This window comes from Solea senegalensis, linkage group LG12 (assembly GCF_019176455.1).
Source record: "Solea senegalensis isolate Sse05_10M linkage group LG12, IFAPA_SoseM_1, whole genome shotgun sequence".
In the NCBI taxonomy this organism is placed as follows: domain Eukaryota; kingdom Metazoa; phylum Chordata; class Actinopteri; order Pleuronectiformes; family Soleidae; genus Solea; species Solea senegalensis.
In genome coordinates, this window is record NC_058032.1 from 9,971,854 (window position 1) to 9,991,621 (window position 19,768).

The 19,768-nt window shown below is 43.0% G+C and overlaps 1 protein-coding gene across 3 annotated transcripts in view; it reads right to left on the reverse strand.

Annotated features, from left to right (window-relative positions):
* mid2 (midline 2) overlaps positions 1-19,768 on the reverse strand; it is a 130,057-nt gene that overhangs the window by 44,243 nt on the left and 66,046 nt on the right. For 2 of the 3 annotated variants that reach the window (XM_044039901.1, XM_044039900.1), the window contains exon 2: positions 16,923-17,806. In XM_044039901.1, coding sequence (XP_043895836.1) covers positions 16,923-17,750 — 828 coding nt within the window. In that variant the 5' untranslated portion in view covers positions 17,751-17,806. Of the gene's footprint in view, positions 1-16,922; positions 17,827-19,768 lie in introns of those variants that run through there. The other variant, XM_044039898.1, reaches the window with a different exon arrangement.

Genomic DNA, 19,768 nt, shown 5'->3' on the forward strand with positions numbered 1-19,768 from the left:
GGCGTCTCACAATCATAATCCCCCTGGCTGGTGCCCAATTAACGGCACCAATAGAGATGTTTAAGCTAACGCTAACACTTGTTTTGTATCTCTTATTTATATAAACTTAACTGGGTGACTCGGAGCAAAGAAAGTCCATAAAATAGACTCATTCAAATACAGCGCATGTAGAACGTCATACGAGGAGGTGTTAACGTTTCACAGTGTTTCTTTGAAGCTCTAAATGTGATGCTAGTAGATGCTAGTACTCCCGCGACCTTCAAGCTATAAACAATTGTGTGAATCGTCGGGGGATCTGTGAGAAGTAGGAGCGCCGCAATAAATGGATGGAAGTAGACAGTTAGAAGGTGCTTACTTTCATTTATACGTCTTCAGGGAAAATTTAAATTAAGTTGCCGAGAAGAGGCAAAAGAGGGAAAGCTAGAAAGTGGGGGAGGGAAGAAAAGGGCAAGTATCACTGTGCCAGTCAACCTCTCTTTGGACTCTTTGCCTCACAAATCCCGACTGCCTTTTATCTCATTATAAGGAGAAAAAAAAGTAATTTTAAGTGGACACAAATCCAACAGTATTTCATGTTTTTAGCCACACAAGGATTAGGATCAAGGGATTTCTCTGTAGGTTTGAAACGGTATCATGAATTGTCATGACTACCGCAGCAGCGATGAAGCTGGAATTTGAATATCCCATAGGCATGTATTTGATTTTAACTTAGCAATGATTTGTTTATTTGTTAAGGCTATGAACAGGTTGACTAAAGATGCTACATAGAATAGAATAGAATAGAATAGAATATACTTTATTAATCCCTTGCGGGAAATTCTTTCGTCACAGCGCTCCAGTTTACAAAGGTAACGAATATTATAGCAGCAATTTTTTTTTTTTAAATTTACAAAGTTAAGAACTATAAGAATAAGTGAGAATAAACCTAAAAATAAAATTACAAAGTAAAAGAATACGAATAAAATAAGAATAAATTTAAATAAATTTACAAACCTGCACCTCCCCCTCCCCCCATATTAACAATATATGCAGAGGAAATATAAGCCTATTTATCATACATATATCGTACATATTGTACACGTACACATACAGAACATGAAACGTGAAGGCCACATTCTTCGGGAGTCGTCTATCAGATAATTTAAATTGAGATTACAGTACAGTCGGAGGGTCGTGTGATATCTGAACGTAAACTTAACGCAGTGGATTTCCAGAGAGCCGGGACTGAGATGAAGTGGGGTTAGCAGAAAGCAGTGAATGTGGTTGAAGAGGCTTAAAGAACCTTTCTCTTTCATTTCAATCGGCCCACAAAGGATTTTTGTTGGAACAGTGCAATTCAATTTCATGGATTAACAGTGAGAAAGGAAAACTGTATCTCCATGTAGCTTTGCTGCTCCTCAGCATGATCAACATCTAAACTCAGGACATCGAACATATTGATCAATATCTTAAACAAAGAATAATAATTCAGAATTATAGCAGCAACTATGAAAGAGTAAAATGTCAGTTTGATGCCAGCAATCCCTTGGATATTCTGCAGACTTTAAGCCAAAGACGTATTTGCTGAATCTATCGCTCAGGATTCTTATGGAAAATGTAATTTACAACATAAATCACTGGCTTGTCAGATATGGAATGACTTGAACCTGGACTTTGACCAACGTCTTACGTCTGGAATGAAATCTGACTGGTGTGTAACACGTTCTATAACTTTGCCTTATCTGTTTGAGACTTTTCCAGTTCTTATTTGAGCTCAGTGTGCGCGTATGTATGCGATCCTTGTCAGTTCGTTGATTCATGAAGCACTTTCAGCCTATACGGGGACCTAACCGAACAGTATATTACTGACCAGCAGGTATAAGTGGATCAAAATAGCTTCATCAACGGAGCTGCGTGCTGTGCAGCTCATAACAACTCCTTGTTATCCATGTCTAACCTCATCCACAGTAGATGCTGATCGCTGTGGGCGAGGTATGAAGTAGTCCTCTCCTCAAGATTCAAGCTGTAGCCGACCACTGTGACTCCTGACTAAAGACATTAGAGTTACTGCAGCTCTGCCTCGGTGCTTTGTGGAGATAGAGGATGCAGAGTCCAGCTCTCATTGATTATCAATGTAGCTCTGAATAAAAGCCCTAAATGGGTTATGGTAGGGTTGTCTATAGTATGTGTATATGTGTATATTAATACGATACACCCGTCACAGATAACCTGATTTCTTCACCGTTTAAAATGGTGCAGACTGAAATCAATCTACTCTGCTACCACTGCAGGTATAAGTGAATTTCCAAAATGTTGGTTAATACTTTTAGGGCACTGAGAGGTTACAGTATCTTTATCTAATACCTTAAAATGGAGGATGTGATCAAAGGATCAACTCAATATTCATGTTTATTGACCTTACAGAACTATGCGTTTGAGAGGCGCGCGCTCAGAAGAAGTCTTTCTCACTAAACTTTGTTCTGAAAATACAGGCTACAGAAAGGATGCCACACGTGAGTGTAATTAACACAGTCCAGCTCATTAGGTAGGGTTTCCCTGGGTTATTATTAATCACCTGTCCTTGGCATCAACCTGGAACCTCAGGAGCTCCAAGTGGCAGCTTACAGCATTATGAGCTTCACATTTCTTTTTTAAACAGGTTTTAATTTTTTATAAATGAGCGGGTATAAAGAGGGTTAGGGTTAGGGATAGAACTGTTTGCATGAAAAACCAGGCAGTCAACAGAAAGATATGTGGGACAGAGAGCAAAAGTATATGTAGATCATGTTTTTTGTTGCTATTTATGATTATTTCTAGTTTTACTTGGGTAACTTACATTCTCATACATTTCAGATCACTTCACTTCCTGTGTCACGTTGTTTACATGCTCTCCCACCACTGGTTTCAGCTGTGTTCAATGTACTAACCTCACTTTTAAGCTGGTCAACTTTCAGTTTCTGCCAGTTCGTCTTATCTCAAGCCAGTCAGCGTACTGGCACGGCGGCGGTTGTTCTCCCCTAATGTATGACCTGCTTTGTTTTTTGGGACTTTGTCAGCAGCCTGAGTAATTTTGATACCATTGGCATTTTTGATTGCCTGTATCCTGTATACCAAACCTTTTTTTTGGACTGATGGTTTGCTCCATCCCTACTTTGTTTGGTGCCCTACATTTGAGTCAGTTGATACAGAAATAAAAAAAAAGAAAGAACACCTAAGAGCAGGAGACACAGACAGCGAGTTTGCACATTCATGTTCAGTGGCTGTAATGCAATTTTCTGGCTGCTGGCTTATTGTTCAATTCACCTGACATTGTGGTTCTTTTTTGTCTTGTTCGCTAAAACGCAATTTGCACTGCAATGCAGCCCATCGCTTGTCTTTATGTTTCCAAAACCCTCTGAACCTCAGAAAGACGTGGCTGCCAAAGAAATACATCTCAAAATGATGTATGCAGCTTTGAATTTGTAAATAATGGGCGACGCGCTCATAAAAGCACCCTGTTTTCAGAGACAGTCTCAAATCATTATCACAAGCGTATCTTTTCTCCAATCAAACACTCTTTTTTTCCCTTGAATAATTACAATCAAGAAGTGTTCTGGCACCGTGCAGCAAACAAACAAACAAAAACACACAGAAGTCAGGTATACACAGCCATCAAAGGTCAGCTGATCCGGAAGAAATCCAAGATGTTGATCGCACTAAAACTCACATATTCATTTAAGCATGAAAAGTTGTGTCAAGAGATCACTTTCAGATTCACTCCATCTATTTTTCTGTAATTTGACGTCGCTGTCATTTACTCTACCTCGGCCTTTTCTCGCTGGACTTATGTGGAAACAATGGCCACTTGAGACACTGTTACATAAACAGTATGAACCTTTTCTGTCATATTGGATTAACATCTAGTTCAGCCCCCCCCCGGTCACGATATGTTTACTGTCTGTTAAAAGAGCTCATCCCAGGAAAACATCTGAAGTCATTGGGAGAAGACTGATAAAGGTGGCGTTGGCAGTTGGGGTTTTATTCCCTCAAGAAACAAAGCTACAAAGCTGTGTACACACAACGGACGACTGAGATGACAGCTGTAAAGTTTTCATTGCTGCCCCGCAGCTTTGAGACTTCTCGGTGGGGTTTTTACCACATCACTTGTGGCAAAGTGACAGACCAGATAATCCAACTTCCAGCACACTGACAGCAACACATTTGCACTCGTGGAAACATTCATGTGCACTTCACAGACACTGAATATGCAAGGCTTTCTGGTTGAGCTGGTACATGCACTTTAAAGTCATTTGCCCCTTTTGAGATGACACTCCCCTGGAAGAAAGAACTGATTCAGGCTGTTTGAAGAAATGATTTGCTTGGGATGGTAAGACTGGCATCCTCGTGTACTTCTCCCTCATCATACAGCTCGGTTCGGTTTGTGGCAGTTTGTCACAACAACGACGTCAAGAGAATAAACTGCGGGTGCTGAAGAAACACCGGTCGCAAAGGGAGTGGTGCTGTTCTGTTGCCCAATTGGCCGACTGTTGTCAGTCTAGCTCCACCCATACCGTACCATTACTCTGGTACCCCAGGGGAAGGGGACCAAATAAATGGAACAGTTGGGGCCGGTTATTTTGGTACTACTCCTAATGGAAACCAAATGAATATACAAGCATCAACCAACCAACCAACCAACCAACCAACCAACCAAGCATCATCAACACATAGATCAAAATTTACTCTTTGTCAATTCATTGTTGCACGTTACAGTTCTTTCGTCTTAAATTAACTTTTGCCTTTTGACCTTTCCAAACATCACATGATAATCATGGAATGGACAAAAAAGCAAAAAAGCTAGCCCAACCAAACCTCTGTCTGACATCATACGAGGATTAACCACATGGAAGACATGGAGTTAAAAACAAGAGATTGCTGACAGGAACAAAACTCAATGAGGAAACAGCCTAATTCTGCCTAAAGGTACAACAAACTTAGCCAAGCAGCATCTCTTCAGCTCAATAATTAACACAGTACATCCAATTTAATTAACTTCTACGTAAAGTATGAAAGCATCTTTTCAAAGTTTTATGGCTTATGCAACAAGCCATTTTTTCTTGGCAACAATGGTCCTGGCACATCAACGACTTACTGCAGCAAATTGTTGATGTCAACCTGTTTTTGTAAAGTAAACCAACAAAACACATTCACTATAAACACTTAGAGGAAAGAGCTGGAAGGAGCGAGACTTTTGTTACCTCTGGACAGTTTCTGGTCAATATGTCAAACCACCAGACCCAAAATCATCACTTCTTAGAGAAAAAAAAAAAAAGAGACCCAGTGGTGAAATGACCTTCAAACCAAATCGTCGTCTGTCAGCGACAGCAAATGACTCTTTTGAAGAATGACCTTGCACCACCTTCTTGCGTCTCGCCAGCGAATCGCAGTGTATTAACTCGCCATTACTCAGTGTAAAATCACCCCACTCTCCGATATTAATTTGATTCACAGTCTCTGTACCGTCCACTGACAGACTTTGTATTGATGTCCTTATTATTAGTCACGACGGGAGGATCAAGTAAATGTTTTTCACAAAAAAACATTCACAGCTCACAACTTTATCAAACAGATGGATAAAAAAACAACAACCTGAAGTGCACATTTTCAATATTTCCTGACACATCAAGTTGGGGTGAGGGCTTGTCATTTAAATCACGAGCGATGATGAACGACCCAGAATTTTGACATCACAGCATTCGTATCGCCTCCTTTTCCCTTTTGTGTTTCCTTTCATGACACATCTGATCTCTCATCCTCGCTCCTCGACAATATCATCTGTGCCCTCCCCGCCTCTCTTCTGCGTCCCCGACCTTCATCTTCGAGTTCAATACTAAGTTACAGCGACAATAAGTGTGCATGTGCTATTTCTGCATATCAATTTAAAATCTTTATAAATATATATATATATATATACACATATATATATACACGTATATATATATATATATATGGTTTGTTGCACAAGTCGCCTGAATAGATGAAACAAGACAACACAGAACTGCTCCAGCTTCAGCTGGAAATGACTCTTTAATAATTTAAACTCTACAGATTATTCCATTCTCTCTTTGGAGTTTGTTTGTCATCTCGGCGCTCGATGCCGCTGCGCGCATCATCTTTTTAAGCCACATAACAGGAACAATAATCTGGCGTGACTGACACTTTCCGAGTTAAAAGCTTTACACTTGTCAGGTTGTGGCAAAAACCACCGGAGAAGTTCATCCGAGCTCATGGACTACAGAACTGGGTCGGTCCTGTGAGAGTGTGATAAGGCATTTTTGGGTGAGAGGGTTAAGAGGGAACGAACGCCTCCTCTCTGAAAGCACACGTGAATAGTGTTAGCAGCAGGAGAGAAGACACAGAGAAGCACATGTCATTGTGTGTGTTCAAATTTAACTGCCACCTGCTGTAAAGCATTTTATTGCAAGAAGTGATCTGAGAGAGGAGAAGCATCTGATTCCAAGGTAAGTTTTACCGCAGTCTCCACTTTTGCTTCGTGAGAAACGTCTTCTTTGATACTTTTCGCTTATCTTGACAGATTTGAGCATGGTTTTAACCCAGTCTGCCACAAATACACTTTTCAATTTCCTTTGCCTCTCAAGATTAAAAACCTTGCTTTTTGCAGATCCCATTTGAACGGCAGTTTATAATGGGATTTAAAGCCGTGTAACATATAGCACTAAAAAACTCTTTCCTGTGCTATTTTTTACTCGAGGGGGATAAATGTTTGAGATGTATTTCCATCGACTGGCTTCAGAGAAACAGTGAGACTCTCCACTCTGGAGGTGTTTTATGTGGCCCGCCGCAGTGTGTGGACCCCCGTTGGGCCCTGCAGGCTTTGGGATTTGAAGCACAAAAAAAAGATCCCGACTCTCATCTGCCCGGTCTGTGGTCGGCACAAGTGCACACAACAAATCATATGCAAACCATTCTCCAACACAAAATACACAAATTTCACACTTTCACACACAGAGGCGGCGGTCAGTGACGAGACAGAGTGTCTCCATTAGTATCAAAGCGGCTTCATTCAGCCTAACACATGAGTTCGCTTCCTTCAAGGTGATTTATCCACTCTACTGTACGTTGTCTTATCTAACTGGACCGACTGTGTCCAGGAAACAGGACAGAAAGTCTCGTCACTATCATTTATTTATAAATGAGGACGTCTAACTTTAGTCCTGATGGTAGCAACGTGACATCTATATTAAAAACGTGGAATAGATTGAAGATGTAAGTGTTTGTGGCGATGCACTGCTTGGAGTGTGACATGTTACATGACAGCGACAGCAGACTTATGGATATTTAAAAAAAAAATAAAAAAGTCAGTGCAAAATCATATCACTGTGGCTCAGCGTCACTGCTCTGCACCACTCCTGATTTGGCCCCCGGCGCTAGAATCATAGTGTGAGGACACACTCTGGGCAGTGTCTGAATATAGTAAAGACACATTCCCCACGTTCCAGTGATCCACGGTTGTTTTTTTTTTTTGGCGTCGATATCTGGAGCAAGCATTCCTGTCTCTGCGACTCCCTGGGGAGCTTAACTTCTCTCTCCTGACCCGAGCAGAACAGAATCTTCCACGGGGATGTTCTCGCAGTGATGTCAACGAAAAAACAAAAACGGGAATGTCAACCTAACGCCATCACTAACGTGATTTCGGCAAAGAGTTACACAACACATGCAAACTAACTAGCTTGAGTGAAGATTTTGTGTTCCATCTTTTAAGATGTTTCCACCTCTGATACCGGGATTCTAAATAAACATGGACCTCGTCGCTGCAGAGGAGAAAGGAGTTAAAGGGTCAAAGGGGTCAACACATATGTAACAAATCAGTGCAATAAAAGCTGTCAGGAACATGTAACATAATTCAAATTTAATTACCACATGCAGGGATTAAGAAATACAACGGCAGAATGGATATATTCCCTATAATATCTTGTTGCTGAGGTGGGGTTTTGGGTCAATTAAGGACTCTGTAATAAAATAAAGTAATGGCATTAGCTGGATGGCTTTTTATGAGCACTGCCAGCTGCAGCACATTCTAAGGGGAAATCTCTAAAGAAGTTGTACAGAGGTAAAACAGCCAGAGACAGTCCCATTGTCACAGAGTGGTCTGTAATGTCCTTGTGTCTCTCTCTCTATGTGAAAGCGTTGCTCGCGGTCTACAAGACCTACAAAACACACATGTCCACGGTGGGTCGTCACTCCAGAGATTTAGTGGACGGGGTGCTGACTGCGGCTGTCACCACGACACTGGCCAGAAAGGGGACGTAATGTGTCCCTTTTTTTAGAATCCATAAAAGACGCCGCCGCGTGCTATTAAGCATGCATCGGTGCGCCGCGGCGGGCTTTAAGAGCGGGACATCGGAGCACAGCGCTGTTAACCCGCGTTCTTAATCTCTCTGTCACAATGAAATGAGCGCGCTCTAAACTCAAGTTTGCAAAGTCAATCCATGGTCACATTGTCCCGCTTCTCTAAGGTCCTGAGGTAGAATCCTGTCCAAAAATCTTCAAGCCAAAAAACATCTTCAAACTGACAGTTAGACGTCCATCACGCAGCGGCGAACTACAGGCCTGAACTGCTAAGATACAAGGAAGATTACTTTTTAAATGTATAATCGAAACAATGGTTGGATTTTTCTACACTGACTGACTGACGTCTATTTTCTGGTTCTGCTCCAACATAGGGATTTTAGGAACATAATTATAGTAAATATGTGACTGCAATTGCTGAGGCACTTTCCGACTCGTCCCTTGTTTCTTAAATTAACACTTAATGACAAACAATATAAATAACTAGAGGAAATACACTGCAGTTCACACAGTGTGTGCAAAACTTTCTCCTTGAGGCGGCGTGCGCTTGTTTATCTGAACATTCTGTCAGTGTGACTGCGTGAGATAATGACGCTCGTGATTGTGTGTGTGTGTGTGTGTGTGTGTGTGCAAGTGTTTGGAGAATGCATGTTTCAGGAAGCGACGGATTCACGAGAATGGAATTTCTGTCCGAGGCGGCTGAGTCTGGGAATGAGGGAGACGATGGAGGACAGACCTGCGAGAATGAAATTCTCCTCAGGTTTTCCAAAAACAACAAACACATACATAGAAATCCAGGTCTTGGCCTCTGGTTTCTGCTCGAGATTGCTGAAAAAATAACAAAGTACCTTTCAAACTTTCTACCTTTGACTAAATCCAAATGTAAACAACTATAATCCTGTATGAGTCATTTAGATGAGGCTCATTTTCATTTTAAATTCAGAGTCCAAAACAAACAAACAAAAAAAATGGATGACAATTCTAACTAAAATACTGGATCACTTTACAATTACACAGACAAAGCACTAGAATAAAGCAACAATTATTTACATTAAAACCTGAATTTAAATATATCACGCTGAACCTTTTTACACAATAGCAGAACTCTGTTGTTTCCCATTTCTCACCCAGACGGGGTGACGAGGATGCAGAAATAACAGTCGTAAACAGTCGGTGATGTCTTCATTATTCAATTGTATCCCTTCATTTATCTTGTTTTTTTCCCCCACTGTTGTGATTGTGAATGAAGCCAACTGATTAATGACCGACTGACCTTCAGAGGGAAGTCTCCGTAATGGACTCGCTTAACCTGAAAAGATTGTAGCCTTGTGGAAGGATAAGTAAGAAATGTCGCCTCAGTGACATCATAGATAAAAAAAAAAAAAAAACTGAGCTCAGTGAAGGAGATGATGATAAAATGTGTACAGGCCAGATTAGTTTCTTTCTAACTCGCGATGGCCTGGATCCAGTTCTGGTCGTTTGCTCCCAACAACCAGTGTGGCTGAGCTCTTTAGCTCGCTGCTGAAAAGGAAATGTTTTACAATTCAACAGAAGTGGGAAGAGTCGCTGTGTGAAACTGTGTGATGAGAAACCAAAAAAAAAACGGCTGAGAAAAGGCTGCAAATTACAAAACATCAGAATTGTATTGCCTCCAAGCTTATCACCCTCTTTTTCTTTAATCAGTGCTGACATGTTTTTCTCCAGTAAAGAACTGAAAACTTACAGGACAAAAAAACAACAAAAACACAAGTTTTGATGTCTGTAATTGGACCGTCGTGAATGATGTAAAGTGACAGTTATTAACTTCACTTTATGTGGTTCAGAACTGTATTATTTGATTTGATTATGACTTTTTATATGTCATTAACCTTGTCTCTTTCTCCCCCTAGTTTGTGTCTTTCCTTCCTTCCCTCTCTCTCTCTCTGTATTCTCATCATGCAGGTTGCAGGATCAAGATCCAGTTTCCGAGGCTACGCTCATCGTCACCATTATTATTATTTTGTAATTAAAAAGTCGATATCAGTAACTGTATAAACTTGTAACCTGATACAGTTGTTGTGTATCTGCTGCTGGTCTCCCTCTCTCTCTTCTGTCTCTCCCTCATCTCCCTCTTGTCCTTCCTCTCCCCCCATTTTCTGTCCCCCACCTCTCCACTGTCCCCCATTTTTTCCTTTCACCCCAACCGGTCGAGGCAGATGACCGCACATCTCTGAGCCTGGTTCTGTCAGAGATTTCTTCCTGTTAAGAGGGAGTTTTTTCTCTCCACTGATGCCTAGTGCTTGCTCATTGTGTGAACTGTTGGGGTTCTCTGCTCTCCTTGATGTTGTCTATGTACAGTGCCTTGAGATAATGTATGTTATGATTTGGCGCTATACAAATAAAATTGAATTGAATTGAATTGAATTATCAGTGGAGGCAAAAGTCCATGTGGTTTCTTGAAATCGGACTCATTAAACTGGCTGTTTGGATACTTGATGCCTCACTATGAACAATGGAACGATCCGTTTCTCCCCTGAAAACAATAATGACACTGATTAGGTTGGAACTGCTGACAACCTGCACACCATTCCTTCTTCCTGTAACATTCAAATCCCCAATTCATCTTTAAAATGTCAATACAAATGTGTCAGATCCATGTGTGTGATGGATTTGTGGCATCAAAATGTACCATGTAAAATGTGAGCCTTCTTTGCTTCACTGAATCAGAGCTCCATGTTTTCCTCAGGCCAGTGACAACGTGCAATTCATCTCACATCAGTGTCATTAGTTCAAACTAAGGATCTTCCCAGAGGCGACACATGATTCCTGCCTGGCAGCCAGACAACAGGATGCAGAGTTTATCATGCACACAACACACACACACACACACACACACACACAAAGGAAGCATGTGCACAGATTATACAAATAGGAGATAGTCGGGCATCTTCATCCTCTGTGGATCTGTGCACTTAGACTTCAGCATATGTTTTAGTGTGGGCAAAAACATTCTACTGTCAGTACAACAGGCTCTGTTGCTTTATCCACTGTCCCTGATCCACAAGCCAAATGCGGCTGACTCAATTAGTCGATTTCATCAAACCATCACAATCTCACAAAGTGCCCAGAGACTCTCTCTAAAATGTAATTTCTCAATCGAGCCTCGAAGTAATATTCACAGACTGCATGTGTCACAGTTTTCCGCACGGCCCCTCGTTTCTCCTCTCCTACAAAATGCGATCGGTGCCACAGATAGTTGCAGATTAATACCAGGAAGTGCTTACTCAGACATTGCAGGGAAATAATGTGGCAATAATGTCTGAAACGAGGGAATCAAAAGACTTGGGAGTCAGTGGAAAACAACATCAGCAAGAGGCGTGACGTGTTTTCCACTGTTGACTAATGTGTAAATCCTCTTCTGTTGTGCCGCGTCGCTGCCAGCCATCTGACGAAAGCGCATAAATACTAATGAGTTTGCGATCTTCCATTATGATACAAGACAACACAAATACAGCTTCTCCTGACAAAACAGACACAGCATAACCAGATCTCCATCTGCTATGCATGAATACACAGTGGGGATCCAGGCAAACACTCACCGGACACATTTTGGTACACCTGTTCAACTGCTTGTAACACAAGGTTTCGTTTCCGACTTAACTCGCAAATGTCATTTTTTAAGACAAAAACAGAAAACACTGACACTTGTATTCAGTGTTTTAGGACTGAATACAGTGCTACAGGACATGGGCCATCCTATAGCACTGAAGAACAGTATCAGGCACCTGAACTGAACCTTGTGAGTGAGATAATGGATGGATGGAATGAATATAGTTATACAAACATACACATACAGTTACAGTGTATCACTGCTGACACCAAATCTCTTTGAATCACTAGTACATATGCATGATGTAACGGTTGGGAGAGATTAGATAGAGCTTCTTTTTTCATGACCCAGTACATTTTATGAAAGCTCTGCGCAACACCATGCATGATGAAGTACTGACACTTGGCTCACACACACACACATTCATGCAGATTTCCTGATGGGCACGTTAGCGCATAGGCAGAGTGGCGTCTCGCACATACACTAAAAAGCTTTCTACTACATTCATTCTTCTTGTCCATCAGCATGACCGAGTATGTGCCATCTCCCACTGGAGCCAGGATTTCCCCCCGGTATCGCACACTCGGCTCCCAATCACTCCACACGTCACCTTTAATAGCGTCTGCTTCGATAGCACGTGCGCACAGGCACAAACACACCTGTGAGGACCGCCCACACCTTTAAAGGCGATCGCATGCCCTCCTACACACAAACCAGCAATACGTTGCTGCAGCATGGGTGGGTTTGTGGGCAACATGGGGGCGGGGCTATAAGAAGAGGAAAGACAAATCAGGGGCCAAATTGGGGAGAGTGGGATACGGAGTGGCAGAAAGCAGGTGGGACGCACGGTGCTCGAGTGCCTGCACACAACACAGCAACGTGTGAGAAACACAGTGACAGTGTGACAGAGACCGAGAGTCTGTTTATGAGGGGAAATAATAAGAAAGTTGTCAGTGTGTGCAAAAGGAAGGAGATTTCCGAGGTAAGAGATATGAACGAGGTGGGGGGGAGTAAAGAATGCGAGTTACCACTTCCAAAACACCTTGAATTAATCCAATAATCGCTTAAAAGGGCTTTTCATTTTTCTTGTCGTGCACATAACAGACTATTATCTGACTAAAGTATGAGTGAGACATGTCAAGACCCTAAACACACACACACACACACACACACCATAGAGAGTTTTAAAGTTGATCTGCCACTCATGTCGAGTGACAGTGTCACAAATATCAGCTGCTGCGCCAACGTGTCAGCTCATTAGCACTCGCTGCTCACGCACACGCCACTTAAAAGCCAGAGATACAGTAATCTGACTGTAATATAACGAGTATTATTGAAGAGAGGAGAGACAAAGACGACGCATCCTTACAATGTGACTCTCTCGTTGGCCATCTGCCTTATTGCTGTGTCTTCATGAGCAAATTTTCTGACACCTTTTTCGTTCGCTCACCTTTACTTTGTCAAACAAGGTCTTCGAGTGTTTATATACATTGCCGTAAAGACATGGGACATTATTTGCATGGTCATTTCTCACAGTGGAGCAGACTAAAATGTCACACAATGGCACATAATCTGTCCAAAAATGAACACCACCATTTATTATTGTGCATTCTTGCAATAGTTTAGTTTTCTTGTGAAGAAGGAAACAAACAAAAAACCACTCTTGTGTGTATATGCAGTTGGTGCCAGCATGTGGTTAACTCAGAATATTATGTAAATCATAAATCATGGACAGTAATGACAGTAACAGCTGGCCTCACACGCTCCAAAGCAAACAAAATCAATTTAACAGCATCACATTAAGATCACTGTCAATATGTCATATCTGCTTTGGTCAATCCATGCGAAATTTGATGGATAAGATATTGTTTTTATGCTAACTAAGCTAACCAGGGTTCCTACGCTATTGCAGATGTAAATGAATGAACAGATAATCTTTTTGAGAACAATCCCAAAACTACGCGGCGGATTTCATTCTACGGTGTCGCGGTTTTCCCTTGAGTGTTGCATTTTCACTCTTCAGCGTTACATCAGCTGTGAGGGATTAGTCCTGTGCCGAGGCCCCGCAACACACACACACTTCAGCAGCAGCTCATTTTACACTGTAATGAGCCTGAACTTTACACTACCAAAGGAGCAGGTGATGGGACTCGTGTCAATCTGACTTGTGTTAAAAATAAATTAATATATAACTGAACACACGCAAACACGGGAGTACCTTGAAACTGTAGTCTTTCAAGCACGTCGACGTTAGAACGCCATTACCAAAGTCGGCCCATTATAAGACGCCAAACAGCCTCGCTTCAAAGAGCTCTGCTTAACAGCTGCCTTGGGAATTAACTTCGCCTCACCACGGTTTAATCTGTGCCACATTCTGTCGTTTGCAGCGCTGGCACTTGAAATATCTACCCACTTTACCCAGGGGGAGCTTACCTTTCCCAGTATGTGTACACAGTAGACAGAGGGTGTAATCCAGAGGTCAGAGGTCAAAGTAAGTGAAGCAGAGGTAAAACAGAGGCAACCAAGTCTTTTCTAGGGTTATGGAATAGTGGCCAACTATAATGGCTGACTACAGGACTGCAGCAAAGCAGTCAATAACAATATTAGCTGCGTCAGTGGCGACTGCTCAAAGACAGCAAGTGAAGCTCAGCTTCCTCTAAACTGTGGTCAAATATGTACTGTGTTGTATTTACATTTCAGAATCAGTTTTTGATTGACAGCTCTGCGGAAACATACGCGACAGCGGAGCCTTTTCTGCCTCACTCCTGTTTGAATCACGTGTGTCGTTTGCTCGGCGATATAGCCCAATTTTGTTTGTACATATACACTGTAAACAAAAACTTGTTCTTGTGGTTTGTTCGCAGAATTCACGCAATCATTCATGTATAAATAACTAAATAACTGGGCCTGAAATGAGCTTCCCCTGTTTCAAAGTCCAGCAACTGCCACTGAGCTGGACCTCAGACTGGGGCTGGTCTTCTCCCAGGTCTTGGGAAAGATTGAGATTTCAAAGTCAGGAAAGTTCAAAGCCTTGGATGGATACCATTCAAAAGAACCACAGCCAGGCATGATGTGGTGAGGTAAGGAGTGTGTATGCGTGTGTGTGTGTGTGTGTGTGTGTGTATGGGGGGGGAGCAAATGACAGCAAACTCTCTCACAGTCTGTAGAATAAGGAAGAAGAAGCAGACATGCCAGTGACAATAAACTCGAGAAGTTGAGCAGGTGGGATTTCGCTGACATGTTGCTGAAACACCTGAAAGTTATGGTTGAACAAATCATGAATAAAACACAATGTTGAAACTGCATTTTGACATTTTCCGCCGCTGTGGTACTCACCGAAGAATTAAATGAGACGGGTATTTGTTGCACACCGAATGTGTTAACAATGTCTCCTGAAGCGGCGCAAACGTATTCTCATGGCCACACGTTGCTATTGTAGAGGGAAAAATAAGCCTAAATGTTCTGTAGGAACTAGAACATCCACAAACAAAAAACGCACTCGCGCGCACACACACACACACTGTGCAGCGTGGCTTGCTGCAGATAAGGCCTTCAAACTGCCAATGGGGCACTTTTTCAGGTGTCCAGCTCTCCGTTCAATGGACACAATGAAACCATGGAAACACACTCACACACTGGGGGAGTGGAACTAGAAAACATCTGATACGTTTCCATCATCGACAAAGATTTACAGTGGAAAGGATCACGTCTACTAACACGTCATATAATCCAAATATAGACGCTGTGCATTGCTCTTTTATACACGACGCATCTGTCACTTTCGTCTTTGACCCTTCAGCCTTTCTCAATCTGTGTCTGTTAGACGACAGGGCAAGTGCCATCTGGAAGCCTGGATCTTGACATCAAAAATTCATTTCTGGAAAATGTCAGTTCTTCAGCACATTAATATGTACACAACACAAGAGTTTTACTATGTTTCCAATTTTGTTTTGCCGCCATCTGTCCAGATGGACTCGCATCGCATTACGGCAAATAAAAGGAAATAAGCCTTTGTCATAATCACTGCTATATTATCCCCTAGATTACTAATTTAGCTAAAGTATTGTGTTGGAGGATGAAGCACCACTGGTACCTCCGAGTTCCTCCATCAAGTGGTTTATTGAAACAATAACAACGCTCATTTACAGAGTATCATGGGTTCATGAAAACAGTACATTAGGTGTTAACCAGAGTTTAAAAAAAAAAGTAAAAGGTATAAAAGTTCAATGTAACCCACACAAGCCAGCCCACAAAGTATAATCCAGTTTCAATATTGAATTATACAGTTAGACTGCAAACTTCTACACTGATGATCAATGTTGAAATGTGTTGTGTCTGTACCTAACAGTTGAAGGCCAGCTGATGTGGCTCGCTGCTTTAGCTCTTTAGTGGTGAAATTAGCTCCAGCTCGTGCCTCTCTCTGTTGTTTTTCATCCTGATTCAGCAGTCCTGCTCTTTCTGCAGAGCCCATGAAAGCTCAGTGGCCACAGGGAATGCCAGCTCATCGACTATTGTACCAACGTCCTCGCTACTGCTCTGCCTCCCTCCCTCCCTCCCTCCCTCCCTCTGCCCTTCTACTCTCCCAATTGTCTCTGTTTTGCGATCTGTCTTTTTGTCCTTTTTGCTGAACTAAAGCTGGAGGGAGAGTGTGTGTGTGTGTGTGTGTGATGCAGATGAAGCAGGGCCAAAAGTTCATAGTTGACAGAAATACACAGACTGAACGTCCCTGCGGTGAGAATGGACGGATTGAAGACTTTGCTGTTTGGCAAACTGCAAACCAAATATCATGGTGAATGTTGCAGGCTGGATTAAAAACCCCTCTCTTGCTGGGGAGGGAATAGGTTCAGCAGTGTTTCAGAACTCTGCTTCAATCAAGTCATGTTGCAGTCGGTGACTTACCTCTAACTTCACTAGAACAGTCAGTGCAAACAAACAGGAAATACGGGTGCACTCTGACAGGACCTTACTGTATGTTTTGGAAATGAAAAGGACATGAAAGACTGACCTTGAGCTTGTCAAAGCGCTCGGTGAGCGAGGACACCTGGTGCTCGCGGTGGCGCCCCACCAGCTTGCAGAGGGCGCAGATGAGCTGGTCGTCCACCAAGCAGTACATGTTGACCTTCTCATTCTCGTGCTCCAGACAAGTCAGGCCGCGGATGTGGGTGTCAGGCACCGGCTCCACCAGGCGGTGGCTGGTGAACGGCTTCTTGTTGGGGTGTGTTGCGCGCAGGCAGCGGTCGCAGTACGAGACCTCGCACGTGACGCACGTCTTGACGGCCTCGCGCGGCGGGTCCTGCTCGCAGAACTGGCAGCTGATGCGCGGGTCCATTTTGCCGACGACGGCCGGGCTGTGGTTGGCGTTGGTGTGGTTGACGTGGTTGGTGTGGTTGGCGTGAGGGTGGGCGTGGCTGGAAGTGGCCGGGCTGCCGCGGGCGCTGCTTCCACTCGTGCCGCCGCCGCCGCCGCCTCCGATTGTTCCAGCTATCGTGCCGCTAATGGTGGCGGTGTAGGGCCGCTGCGGATGCAGACGCCGGCTCTCTGTGGGGGAGTTGGGGCCACTGATGGAGGCCTTTTGGAAGCGGTCAATGATGTTCTGCAGTGTCACATTGCGCTTAAGGCCCTCCAGGCCGCGGTGATTCAGCGTGATGACGTAACGACAGGTGGGGCACTGAAAGGCCGAGATGGATTCAAGGGGCTTGCTAGTGGAGCAGTGGGACACCAGGATGCGGTGGGCGCAGTTAAAACACAGGCTGTGGGCACAAGGCAAGAGCAGGGGATCTTCAAATAACTCCAGGCAGATCGGGCAGGTCAGCTCAGACTCCAGTGTTTCCATCTTCAGTTGAACCAATCTGAAGGTGACATCAAATCCCACAGAAGCTGGCCGGTAACCTGCAGGGAAATGAAAAGTATATGAATGACTATCGCGGGTAAAGACATGATTGCTACCCTGTATTTTACTATAATAACAGGTTTTGGTGCAGTTTATATTGACGAATAAAGAACTGATCAATCTGCTCATTAGTTTTGACTGAATTAGTGCCACACACACTCAGAGACACACATTATCTGTACAGCTAATGCTCAGTTTATGGTCTGTATTTATATAACTGTAGAATGTAGAATAGGCTGGGATAGAGATAGGGTTCCTACATTTTTTTGTATCTTCTGTATTTTTTTATTGAAACTTATCAAGTAATACAATCATAGTTCCAATTTTTTTTTTACTTTTTATGCATAACCCCTGACAAACTTTCAAGCTGAATTCTTTCTGAGCTAACCCGGGGAATTGAATCAGATCTTTCACCACTTTCTCCGGCATCTCCAAAATCCCAGCACCTCACAGTCTGCATATCAAACTGTCTCCCCTGGGTGGCCTTAAACCTACTGACATGAGAAATTGCCAATAACCTCACACCCACCCACCCATGCTGATTCAGTGGCACGAGTGGCAGTGGCTCCACACCACTTAAAGAAACAAAGCAGGGACCATGAAACTACAGCATTAAAACCACACAATCCCAGATAGTGAATGGTGACAATTTCATTAGACGTAGTTGCTCTTGAAAGACTGCACCTGCCATTGCAGTAGTAAGAGTCATCAAAAATGTACTTTTCACATTTGGAGCTGGGGTTTTATCTCCTGTGACCTCTTTAAATGGTTAAACGTCATTATATACACAACGATTACTGGAGTTGAGCCACTACGAAAACACATCTCTGCAAAGAAGCAGCTGACAGAATGCTGTTAACCTTAAGGCCATCACTCAAGTCAAATTTAAAAGTAAAGAAATGCTGGCATTTAATGCCCCAAACAAGTCCTTAATAGTATGTTTATCCAGTAAAGGATCAATCAGCCTCCTGTTTCTCCATTTTATCTCCAGGCTCTGTGACTCAGACTGCATGGATTATCACCAGTCTAACTGTCACATCACAAGCTGTAAAATATTCTGGGTATTCTTCACATAATCCCCTTTTTAAAGTGAAACAAAGAACATATATTGTGTATGGTGTTCTGGCCTTAATCAGACGAGCCTGACTCTGACATGCAGAGCAAACGCACAGACAAAAATGTATCACTTGTTGTATTCCAGACAACGTAATAGGGACTATCAAATAAACTGTGTCATCCACTCGTCGTGTGTCGTGACCCGGCTGAGACTCCATCCTGTCTTGACAATAATGTGCGTTCAGCGGCACTGACATCGCGTCTTTACGCATCCGTCATAATCTAAAGAAAGCAGCCGAAGCAGCAGCTGAAAACAGGCCTATGGAAAATACAGAGGCTCACACTCATCCCGACATCTCCTTACACTCCCCTCCCTCCCGCTGCCTCGACACCGAGCGGTGTTCAAAGCAAACGTGATTTCAGCAGCAGCTAAGTGCTTGGGAAAAGCACTCATCTGGAGAAAGTTGTTATATGTGGTGGTCCCCCCCCCTCCCCCTTATCAAATTCATTATCCATACATCCAATCATGTAAATATTACAATGATAGAGGCAAATGGACACGCGTGCAAATACGCTGTGTGTGTGTGTGAGGCCGTACGCGTGTATACTTTAAAGTTATGCCTACGTGTGCACAAGCACATTATGCCCTCCTCCAATATTCACCTTGGCAGCTTTTTATCAGATGCTTTATGTGGTTGTTATCACACAGCCTGCACGGCCGTGTTAATGACAGAGAGGGAGAGGCGGGGGGTTCAGCAGCGAGCTGGCTCAGAGTGAGCATACATTAAGTTCTGCTCGGTCACACCAATAGTAGGTTTCATTTATCTATACTATATCAGAGCCTTGACAACCAGGGCCAGACAAACAGAACTAATCTGAGAAACAGGATGTAGGGGAGGCGATGA